We start from the raw sequence: 12,065 nt of genomic DNA on the forward strand, positions 1-12,065 counted from the left end.
CAGCTGCATTAGACTTCACAACTAGGTCGAAGTTCAGTTCTATGATCATTGTAATAAGAGGCCATTAAGCCACCACAGAGAATTCAATGAACAATCACAAACACTCTGCCTAAAACCCTCGGTCAACTCAGGTCAACGTCACATCAAAAGAGCGAAGTTACAACCAGCAAAGTCAAGGTCCTTCTAAAGTCTTCGACCTCCAAAAAGAACAAAACATAAGTCAATTTGATGCCCAAGTCAACTGTAATCAACGACCCTTAAGGAGATAGACAACATAGCCAAAAGATAATCCTTTTTTTGAACTTCGCACATGTGGATAAGGTTTGAAGTAGGAGACCAAACTTGTGTTGTTGTGATCATCAAATGAGAGCCAACGAGCACATATTTATAAGCGTCATATGTGGGCTAATTAGCCATAATGGGGTCGACATGAGGATCCCTTGGAGCCGACTTATAGATGGCACAAATTGATTTCTTCTTCATGTTTTGCAATGAAAAATGTTGACCAGAGCTACATTATTTTTAAACACTGAGCTCGAGATGAAGGATCTTGGCTTGATGCATTATTTCTTGGGATTGGAGGTGTGGCAAAGGCCAAGTGAGATCTTCCTTGGACAAGGGAAGTAAACAGTTTATATCTTGAGGAGATTCCATGGCTACACCTATGGTGACAAATTTGAAGAAGCTGAGTAGATCCCACTATACACAGGCAATTGATTGGATCCTTGATGTACCTGGTTAACACCAGGCCAGATATTTGCTTTGTAGTGAGCACCCTGAGTCAGTTTATGGTTGAGCTGAGGCATGTACATTGGGTTGCAATGATGCATGTGTTGAGGTACCTGCGTGGTACAATTGGATATGCGTTGAGATATGTCTCAGGTGGTGAAGTGAGACTGCAGGGATGTACTGATTGATTGTGTAGGAAGTGCAGTGAACATAAACAACACCTCGGGGTGCTACTTTAGCTTGGGATCAACTAGGATAGCTTGGATTAGCAGGAAGCAGACTTTTCCTGCACTTAGTACAACAAAAGCGGAGTATATCACATCCAATGCCACAAGTCAAGAAGCAATGTGGCTTTGGAAGTTGCTTGCAGGGCTATTTGATCAAGCGCTATATACGACCTCGATATTTTGTGATAATCAACGTTGTGTCAAGTTTTTAGAGAATCCAATATTTCATGATAGGTTGAAACACATTGAGATCAAATATCACTTCACTTGAGACATGGTGTTGAAGGGAGTAGTGAAGCTTGAATACATATCCATAGATGAGCAAATTGTAGACATTCTCACTAAGCCTTTGTCTATGGGGAAGTTTGTCTGCTTTAGATACAAGCTTGGCGTGATGCAAAATGTCTCCCTCGTTGAGAGGGAGTGTTGATGTTTTCGCAGTTTGCAACATTGGGAAAACATTCGCCCATGGGGTCATGTTGATTTGACTTGGGGAGAATGATACATTCATCCATGGGGCCATGTTGATTTGGCTAGGGGTGAATGGCCCGGGGTATTCTTTCTCCCATTGGCTTTGGTGTCTGGCTTGGGGAGATTGGCCCACAGTTCTCGCATTGCCTGATCTGCGATGGAGTGATCTATTTTTGATAGAGTGGGTTTGATTTGTTTATTTAATGGGGTTTCTCACCCATTAATGAAATAAATAATTCTAGTCTAATGTTGGGTTGTAATGTAGGCTCAATAAGTGAAGGGGTTCCTTGTGATGAGGGGCTTCTTATTGGGTCTCCACTCAACATTAGAGCTCTATATAAATAGACGAGCATGTGAGGAGACACTCATCAACATAGCAGACTCAATTGATCTTTCCTAGTGGAGGAGAAGTTTGCCTAAGGAGAAATTTATTTGCTGGAGATCATCTTCATCATTTTACTTCTGCTCTGGGAGGCCGCATATATGAGAAGTTGACCAAGTTTGACCAGCCTTGACTGCAGCCGCGCATGTGAGGTTTGACTTCAGATTTGACTGATCTGTATAGTGTTGACCATGGACTGTTTGACCAAGGTTGACCAGGATTGACTGCAGACTGTTTGCTTGAATTTGACTAGGGTTGACCACATTTTGTTTGACCTGTTTTGACCAGCGATGGCCACAAAGTTTTGACCACAGAGCTTGACTGCAGGTTCACACACATGAGTTTGACCCCAGGCCACACATGCTAGGGTTTGACTGCAGGAAGTTTGATTGCAAAAGTTGATTTTGACTGGTTTGACCAGCATTGACTAGCAGCAGTTTGGCCAGGTTTGATTAGTGATTTGACTTGTAATATTGGCATGGATTTCTACACAAATTTCTGATTTGTAAACCTTGTTGACAAGACAATTTCTCTTATTTTATCCCAAGGAAGGTTTTCCTAGGGTAAAAATATTGTGTCTACTGTGCATGGTTGTCTTTCTATGACCTTTGTTGTTCCTGCTGCATTTACAGTTGAGATTTTCTGTGTGTAATTATTAAATGACATCACTGGCATGAGAAATACTGTTTGAAAATCATTAGGAAGTAATTATCAAATTGTATTCTACTGCACATGCTATAGAATTTCAACAAAAAATCCTTGAAACAGTTTTCAATTCCTTCTCTGAAAAGATAATATCTGGTGCTCATTAGGTAATGATATATTTGTTGAAATTTCTAGGAAATGCATTTTAATGCAAATTCAGAAGTTTCACCTTACACGGCAGATTTCTCTGTGAAATTTCAGCCTTGAGGCTAACCAAAAATATTAATTTGCAACAGCAAAACAGTGTACAATATTTCACTTCACTTCAGCCCAACACAGTAGGCTGCTCAAGAGAAAAGGTGCTGAACAGATGCCAGCAATTTTCAGCCCTCAGTTCACACTTTTCCAATCATCACCAGATCTGAAAATCACTTTATCGCAGTATATTTTACAGCAGAAAATCTGCTCTCTTATTTTAAGTTATATGTGAAATCAAGTAACAATTTCAACCATATATTATGTCCAAATTAGCATGAACAAGTGCTGGACTAAGTATATGTACATACCACAACTTTATTACAAATCTGGTGCAATCTCTAGCTCTTTGAATCCTAGGTAGGAAAACCATGGAAACCCTAGATAAAAATCTGCTCTCTTATTTTAAGTTATATGTGAAATCAAGTAACAATTTCAACCATATATTATGTCCAAATTAGCATGAACAAGTGCTGGACTAAGTGCATGTACATACCACAACTTTATTACAAATCTGGTGCAATCTCTAGCTCTTTGAATCCTAGGTAGGAAAACCATGGAAACCCTAGCCCCCTAGCCACGACCAAAGATTGACAACAAGCTGCATCAGCACTAGCAATTCCCTCTTGGCTTCAATGCATGTCTCCTCCTCTTCTCCCCAATCAAGCAAAATAAACAGCATTAGGATCTGCAAAACCCTAATCTGCTTCTCTCACAAGAGTTACAAGACAATGCTTCTTTATCCTCTGATATTATTGCAAACCCTAGTTTCTGTGCCGCCTTTAAGGTGAAACCCTAACCCTAGAAAACCCTTGAACTTTTCGAAGAACCCTAGCACTCCAAGATGAAGAATGATAATACAATGAAGAGTACAAAGAGAGATAGAAAGGCTGGTCTACTGGATTACTCACATCTCCAATACAAGATGATGAATGAACGAATACTGATTGATGAATGAAAGGACTCTCCCTAGGTGGGCCTTGCTTGTGGAAGCCTCTTACAATGTGAAAGGGAACTTATTAAAGCAGGCGAGTTAACAGTAAAGAAGTGCAAATGCACTAGAAATAGATCAAAGTAATGTGGCATTACATGGATTCCTCTGGCCTTCCCAGGTACTCTTGCACCCTTTGAGTTGGTATATAAGTGTCCTTTACCTCTTCAGAGTAACCTGCTACAGCTTTGTATTGAGACTAATATGCTTGTCATTATCACTATCTTTTTCCCAGGACACATTGTCACTATTTGTAGGGCAATTGTTGCAAATTTTTGTCCAATCCATATGCTATGATTATGATTTCTAAAATTTGAAAAAATAATTTCAAAAGTTGGAATGGTGATGTACAATTTTGTAATTTGTAAATGACTTGCAATATGATCCTATAGATCAATTTATATTTTGTTTAATATATAGCATGAGAAGTAAAGGCATTTTTTTGCAAAACAGACTGGGAGGCTATAGCGGATCAAACTCCAGAACCAGCAAGTCATTCACAAATGACTGTAGAAGTATCAAAACTCTCACTAAGCAATCAGTCTCGAACTTCTAAGCAACGGGGAAGGGGAGTGTTCACTTATGGACAGAATGCTCTTTACAGTGACCAAACAAGTGAATGTACAAACAAAGATGAAGCCATGGAGCAGCCTCTGCATGAAGGCATTGATGAACTCTATACAACCGGAGATTGTAAGTTCAATCTCAATTTTTCTTTGGTGTTTTCTATGCAATATGGTAGCTTAATCCAAACCTTCAGTGCTTGTTTTTCAAAATAGAAATGTAAGACTAAGTGCTCTTTAAATATAAGCTTGTTGAAAGTAGAATATAGAGGGCCTGTGTAGTATTGTGTTTCCCACATTCTTCCAGCTATATTTCCATCTGGGAGCACCAATGATAACTTGTATATGCTATGCCATGCAATACAGCAGCATGTGGTTTTCCCTATATTTGTTTTAAGTGCAATTTTGTATTGACAAATTGTCAAGGAAATTTCCATTGTTAAACTTAAAGCATTATATAAAGTTATAAACACAATGCTTGCATGTAGATAAAAAGTGGTATTTGGTTAAAGTCAGAATCCTCTTTTCTCCAAATTAAGTCCAACAATCGTGTTATATTTGAAGCTAAAGGAGGAGGCATTTCATGTTTTTCCTCTTGTACTTAATTTCTCTTTTATCTGTTTGCCACTTTTGCTTGCATTATTTTGACGTTCTACTGCTAGTCTCTCAATTCCATGCACGCTAAAGTACTATGCTGATCGTTGTTATTGTCTTGTTTCAGTGAAATATGGTACCAGTCATGTTCTTGTGGTTGATGGCTTTTCTCCAAAAGTTTCAACAAGGGAGTTAGAGGATATGTTTAAGGCATTTACAGTTCATGGAGTTGTTATTCGTCGAATAAATGACACCATTGCGTTAGCAGTTTTTAGGAAACCTGCTTCTGGTACTATTTCACTTACCATCTCGTTGACATAACACACGTTGCTTTTCTGATATACAAAAAGATGTACCTTGTTAATTGCATTGAGAGGGGCTCTCCAGCGCAGTATGCTAGAGATGTTGTAATGCAATGTTTAACATTTTGACTAAGTTAAATTACATAAAAATAAAAATAAAATAAAAATAAAATGAAAACATTACATTAAAAATAACCTATAAAAATAAAAATCGCCCATGGTATTCATGTGGAATATAACCTATTTAAAGGGGCAAATTAAACCAGCCTAGATCCATCTTAACTCCGGATCTACCAAGCACCGAGAGAGATCAAATCTTGATATGCAGACTTCTTTATAGTGAAAAGAGATTTGATCCCTCTTGGTGCTTGGTAGATCCGGAGTTAAGATGGATCTAGGCTGGTATTTATGCACATTGTATATTATTTTCTCTTAGCATGATGAAAGTTTCAGTGTCGTTATGCATGGCAAGATAAAATGAATATGGCATTTAACCTTAGGTTTTACTGTCTGAGGGATAGGTTACAAATCTCTATACCTTTTTACATGTGTATTAAAAGGATCAAAGGTACTACTTGATTCATATGTTTGATCATCAACCACTATTTTAGCATTTCAAGGCATTCTTGTTTCGGAAATGGTTTGTAAAAGGCACGGGAGGGGAAGGCATGAAAATACTTATACGTGTAGTGTTCCAACTTCATAGGCTTTTATGTTTATAATGATGGCTGCATCACATATATTTGTCATTTTTAGTGTCCAGGGCGAATATCTGAAAGGCCACTAAGATTTTTGTTAAGAACAGTTTTAAAGTTAAGTTGCACGAAAGGGGGAAACAGGTATGGGTTTCCGAAACGGGCACGGGTACGAAACGTGACCCCCAAATTTTCGAAATGGGGAAATACGATATATATATATATATATATATATTAGAATTTAGGACATTTAAGAAATGTCATGTGCAATCATAAAGCATACATGATACTTTATAATTTATTACATTTAAAGTTTAAACATTATGATTAAATTTACATCACATTTACTCATGAATGATCACATAATGAAAATAGCAATATCGGAATATCCAAAATCAACCTTTGTTATATATCCAAATCTCAAAATCAGCCTTGATTATATATATGAGGCTGCAAGTACAATAAAGACTATGAGGCTGCAAGAACTATAAAGACAAAAGACCACTGCTCTCTTCCTCTTTTCTCCTTTGCTAAAATTCTCTATCTCCAAGAGAAACGACATGCTCAATTGTGTGATGATGGAATGAGGTGAGAGTCTTTTTATAACTTGAGAGAGGCATCTAGAAGCATCCACAAGATATTTTATTTGCCCAATAAAAAATTAGAACTGAAAAAACAAAAAAAAATCGCAATATGAAGTGGAAACTCCATCGTACGGCCTGGAAACTCATTTCCGGCTGTACTGGCCACGTTTCCCCAACATGAAACTTGCCAGTATGGCTGGAAACTCGTTTCCAGGCCGTACGGTACGTGTTTCTGTGTTTCCGTTTCGTTTCCTGGCTGAAACGGACCTGGGGGCAACGTTTCCTGCAACATAGTTTTGAAGTCTCTCAACTTAGTTTTCTTTTATTAGTGCAGGCTTTTCTTTAGCTTATTTGAGTTTGAAAAACAAATTGAACTTGTGTGTAGTCAAATGATGATCTGAATATGATGATGCAGTTACTTAAAAGGTATTGTATGCCTACATAGAAATGCATACATGCATTTTTGCTGCAACCTTGTATGCTATGACATTTGACCTTTAGTGTGTGCTGACTGAAGTATGGAGTATAAATCTTTATACATGTAATGATGGGATTGAATTTACCACATAATTTATGTATTTTCTCAAGAGACATTGTTTTGAGGCTTCCTTGTACTTAAAGTATGTATGAGAGGCATGGGAATGCGGTGTGTACAAACATTTCTATCTCTTGTGTTTCTACTTAGTGAGTTTTTAATTTTATGAGGGTGGGTGGCTTATATGTATTTGGCTCCTTTAGTGTCCAAATAATGAATCTGAAGTACTGTGTTGAGATTCTTTTAAAGAGGGATTTAGAAGTCTCAATTTTCTTCATATGCTATTTAAGTAGTCAGATTTTCTTTGGATTAGTAGAGTTTGGAAAACAAATGGCAGTGCTTGTGTTATCCAGTTCCCAAATGTATCCAGCCCTAACATTTGAGAAATATGTATGGAAGGCATGGAAATGCAGTGTATATGGACATTTCCATCTCTAGTGTTTCTAAGTAAGTTTTTATGTTTATGAGGTGGGTGACTGCTATGTATTTGGCTATTTTAGTGTCCAAATCATGAATCCGAAGGACTGTGCTGAACTTCTTTTAAAGAAGGATTTTGAAGTCTCAATTTTCTTTATATGTTATTTAAGCAGTCAGATTTTCTTTGCATTGCTGGAGTTTGGAAAACAAACAGTAGTGCTTGTGTTATCCAGTTTTCAGATGTATCTAATGTCTTCTCAGTTGGTGGTTCTGGGATACATTTGGAAACTGGATAGCACAAGCACTACTATCTGTTTTCCAAATGCCAGCAATCCAAAAAAATCTGACTGCTTAAATAGCATATAAAGAAAATTGAGACTTCTAAATCCCTCTTGAAAGAATCTCAGCACAGTCCTTCAGATTCATGATTTAGACACTAAAAGAGCCAAATATATATAAGCTACTCACCTCATAAAATTAAAAACTCTTTGTTATCATTTCAGATGTTGGTCCTGGGGTACATTTTACCATGAACATATATGCCATGGAATTTGTTTTATCACAGGAATATGATTTGCAAACTTCAAAGCAACCTTCAGAGTTGTTTTTCTTGCATAACACTTTGATGCTCTATCAGTGATGAAATTTATGCATTTCCATGATGGTCTGTATAAATAGTACTATTCTATGGAGCAACCATTTCATCCTGACGTGTGTTTGATTTTTTCTGCAGCTTGTGAAGCACTACGAATCATTCATAGTCAATATAATATCCGTGCATTGGATGAGAATGACAGTCTTCTCAGCTTACTTTCTGATAAAGGTATGGTGCCGTTTATCAAACTGAGTAGCAATCTGTAGTTTGTTCTCCTGCTTCTTTCTGCTTGCATTGTTCTTATATGTTAAATTCTCTATAGGGTTTGGCTCTCATCCTTCAGTTGGGAATGTCTATATTCTGGACCATGTTCACAAGAGAAGATTCTAGCTGGCTAGTTGGATTTGGGGCATGAAATGTTTTCATGTGACACAATTATTGACAAATGTGGGTTTCAAGTTCCCACATTATTGCTACGATTCAATAAGGCAATAGGAATTCCTAAGAAATGAACATCTATCATAACTTTTTTATTTTATTTTAAGTAAAATTTCCATGGAATAATATCGTAATTTTATTCAAATTGGACAAATTATATTGTGCAGATGCTTTTCAGCATTCAAAAAAGGATATCAACATTTAATATGTGAAGATATATACCTACGATAGTTCAGCTTTACAACCCCCCACACACACACACACATATATATACATATATATATGAATTATAAACATAATAATACTAAAAAGGTAATAAATAATAATAATAAGATAATCAAATTTAATGAAAGTCAAAGGGCACATACCCCTTCACCTCATTACTGTCTACTAATAACTTAATAAGCATTGACTGGTCACAACGTGAAGAGGCATGTGACCTTTGACCCTTCATTAAATTTAATTATATTATCATTATTTATTATATTTTAAGTATTATTATGTTTATAGCAATATATCTCAGAGTTTACCACATCCTGGAGGATTCCCAAAAATATACCATAAAATATCCTAATAAAAAAATAAGAAGTGTACAAAGTGTATCTCAACATATTGCAAAAAATCACTTTGGAACCCTGCACAATCCATCCTTCTCAGTTTACCTTCTGATAAAGGTAGGATGCCGTTTATCAAACTGAGTAGCTCTCTGTAGTTTATTCTCCTGCTTTTTCTTCTTGCATTGTTCTTATATGTTAATTTCTCTAGGGTTTGGCTCTCATCCTTAAGTTTGGAATGTCTGTATTCTGGACCATGTTGACAAGAGAAGATTCTAGCTGGCTAGTTAGATTTGGGGCATGAAATGTTTTCACATGACGTAATTATTGACAAATGCGGGTTTCAAGTTCCCACATAATTGCTACAATTCAATAAGGAAATAGGATTTCCTAAAAAGGAACATTTATCATAACTTTATTTATTTATTTGCTAAATAAATTTCCATGGAAAAATATCGTATTTTTATTCAAATTGGACATATTACATTTTGCAGATGCTTTCCAGGAATCATCATTCAATATTCCTTTGCGGGACAAAAAAGGATAGCGACATTTACTCTGTGAAGATCCAGTTTTACAACTATATATATATTATAAACATAATAATACTAAAAAAGTAATAATTACTAATAAGATAATTAAAATTAATGAAAGGTCAAAGGGCACATACCCTTCACCTCATTGCTGTCTACCAACAAGCTTTGACTTGTCACCAGGTGAAGGGTAAGGTATGTGCCCTTTGACCTTTCATTAAGTTTAATTATATTATCATTACTTATTATATTTTATGTTTATAACAATATTTCTCAGAGTTTACTACATACTGGAGGATTACCAAAAATAATACCATAAAAGATCCTGATCAAAATAGAAAAAGTGTATCTCAACATATTGCAAATAATCACTTTAGATGTCGAAAAAATCCTGCACGCTTCAGCGAAGAAATGATTTGTAAGGCTGCTACTCAAAACCAAGATGTGTATATTCAGATACATGGCCACTGTCCTCTTCCTGGATTACCCATACACCACGAGCCAGCTGCACGCTAGACTTCAACAAGCCATCAGCAATCTGGTTCCTTTCCCTGCAAATGTGATGAAAATAGATGATATTAAATATGGGTAGTATACGTTGGATCTCCTCCAACAAAGGCTGCAGTGTAAAGAGTCCAAAGATTTGCAATTTTGTTACACCTTTTTCTGCTGCCAATGTGAGGGTCAATGTTAGAGCCATCAATTCTGCGATATTATTTTTGCCCTCACCTAAACTAGCTTTAAACCCAGTAAGTGAAAATTCTTCAAAAAAAATATTCCCCCAGAACCACTAATCAATGGATCACCTTGTGAAGCACTATCAAAGTATGCCAAAGTGTCAGATTTATCAATATTGTTGGACATCTAATCTGCTAAGGGATATGGTGTGAATATGAACAGTCTTGGAATATGAAAACCAAGGGTCATTAGACATTGAATACATGCATATCATTATGAATAAAATAGATATCATGAGTTATCTTAATTGACCTATCTATTTGTGTGTGTTTAACATGGTATTAGAGCAGGGGAATTCTGGCCCTACTCAAGTTTGAGCCACTTGTTTTTTGTGGCCTCCGTAGACCTGTGCTAATCATTCAATTTGTGAGCATTTTTTCTGTATCAATTTTCTTATTGACTGTGCACTATTGCTCCTGGCAATTCTTAGTCTAGAATCATAACGCCTTATTATGCGATTGAACACCTGGCTCATCAAAATTCTTTGTTCCCCTGGTAGGAATCTTCTATGTGGTTGACTGTCCTATAACCGTTTAACTAGTAGGGGTCCTAGGAGGGGATCCTAAAGAGCAACTACTAGGTCAAGGGCAACTATGGAGCGATAACCCACTGTAACCTTAGCTAAGGCTCCTTGCTCTCTATAGACTTTCACTAATGGGAGGAGATTTGGTATAAAGGGGAATCACTAGATGAGTTGGTCAATAAGAGGATAAGGAGTGATTCCTAAGGGATATTCACAAGAGAGACTCAATTGTATGGATTTCTTGCTCGGGAAGCAAGGTGATAGGCTCTCTAGGAAGGGCTAAAGGATTCTCAAGGCTAGGGTTTGGGAATATATCTTGCAAAGATGATTCCTAGGCCTAAAAAAATCCTTATGGAGAATTGGTCTTTGTATGATCTTTGTGGAATTGGAGTTGTTAGGTTGTGGGGTTACACGAGATCAAGTGGACCTAGAATTAGGTCGTGGAATTGATCACTTAAGGAGGAGCTTGACCTAATTGTGGAAGAGAAGAGGATCAATGGACAAATCATCTTGGAATAAAGTGCAATGATCCAAATGAGGTCACTAGCCAAGGGAAACCTAGGGCAAGAAACGATCCTTGGGCTAGGGCTTCCAATATCTTGAGATCCCACTATCGGAATTTCGTGAAATTTGGAGGGCCTCTGGAGGAAACCCCAACACAATAATGGGCAAGAGATCGAAGTCTTTTGATGGCTAGAATGTGAGATAATTGATGCCCTAGATGACCTATGGAGGCTAGGCCTAGACAAAGAAGGTAAGTTGAGAGAAATATACGTTTAACGTGATCACCTATGGAAGGATTAGTGCCTTGTCCTTTGGGAGAGATGGAGTCAAGGGGAATTTATTGTTTGGAAAGAATTCACCCAATCAAGGAGGCCTTCAAGCAACTTCGCATGGCATTAGGGCATGAGAGCAACTACTTCAAGGACTTTATACTTCGATTTGCAATAATTGATGACTTATCGAGATGTATTTAACACAAATTATCTCTAGGAACATTCACCCATTCATACATGGCCCATGACATGATGCAATGCTATAAAAGATCAAAATTTCCACCAATTCGTATAGGAAAGCAGTAAATTTCAGACTTGTATAGCGAAAATCCCAACAACATTCATGTGACAAAGTAAATAACAAGAATAAGCATGAAAAGAGCACTTACATGTACAAAAGAGTATATCCAATCATCAAATTATGCCAATAATGAAGCTCCAAGACAAGAGAGAGAGATTCAAACATCAAAATTCATCCATATCATCCAAACTCGTCCTCCAAAAGGGATAGCAAAAAT

The 12,065-nt window shown here is 36.9% G+C and overlaps 1 protein-coding gene across 5 annotated transcripts in view; it reads left to right on the plus strand.

Moving 5' to 3' along the window:
• LOC149219316 (uncharacterized) overlaps positions 1 to 12,065 on the plus strand; it is a 130,536-nt gene that overhangs the window by 48,150 nt on the left and 70,321 nt on the right. For 4 of the 5 annotated variants that reach the window (XM_089384340.1, XM_089384338.1, XM_089384337.1 and 1 more), the window contains exons 3-5: positions 4,154 to 4,393; positions 4,985 to 5,146; positions 8,124 to 8,213. In XM_089384340.1, coding sequence (XP_089240466.1) covers positions 4,154 to 4,393; positions 4,985 to 5,146; positions 8,124 to 8,213 — 492 coding nt within the window. Of the gene's footprint in view, positions 1 to 4,153; positions 4,394 to 4,984; positions 5,147 to 8,123; positions 8,214 to 8,307; positions 8,433 to 12,065 lie in introns of all 5 variants that reach the window. The other variant, XR_016249227.1, reaches the window with a different exon arrangement.

This window comes from Pinus tabuliformis, chromosome Q, assembly GCF_031772625.1.
Source record: "Pinus tabuliformis cultivar Carrire ecotype Pingquan chromosome Q, CPIR1, whole genome shotgun sequence".
Lineage (NCBI taxonomy): Eukaryota > Viridiplantae > Streptophyta > Pinopsida > Pinales > Pinaceae > Pinus > Pinus tabuliformis.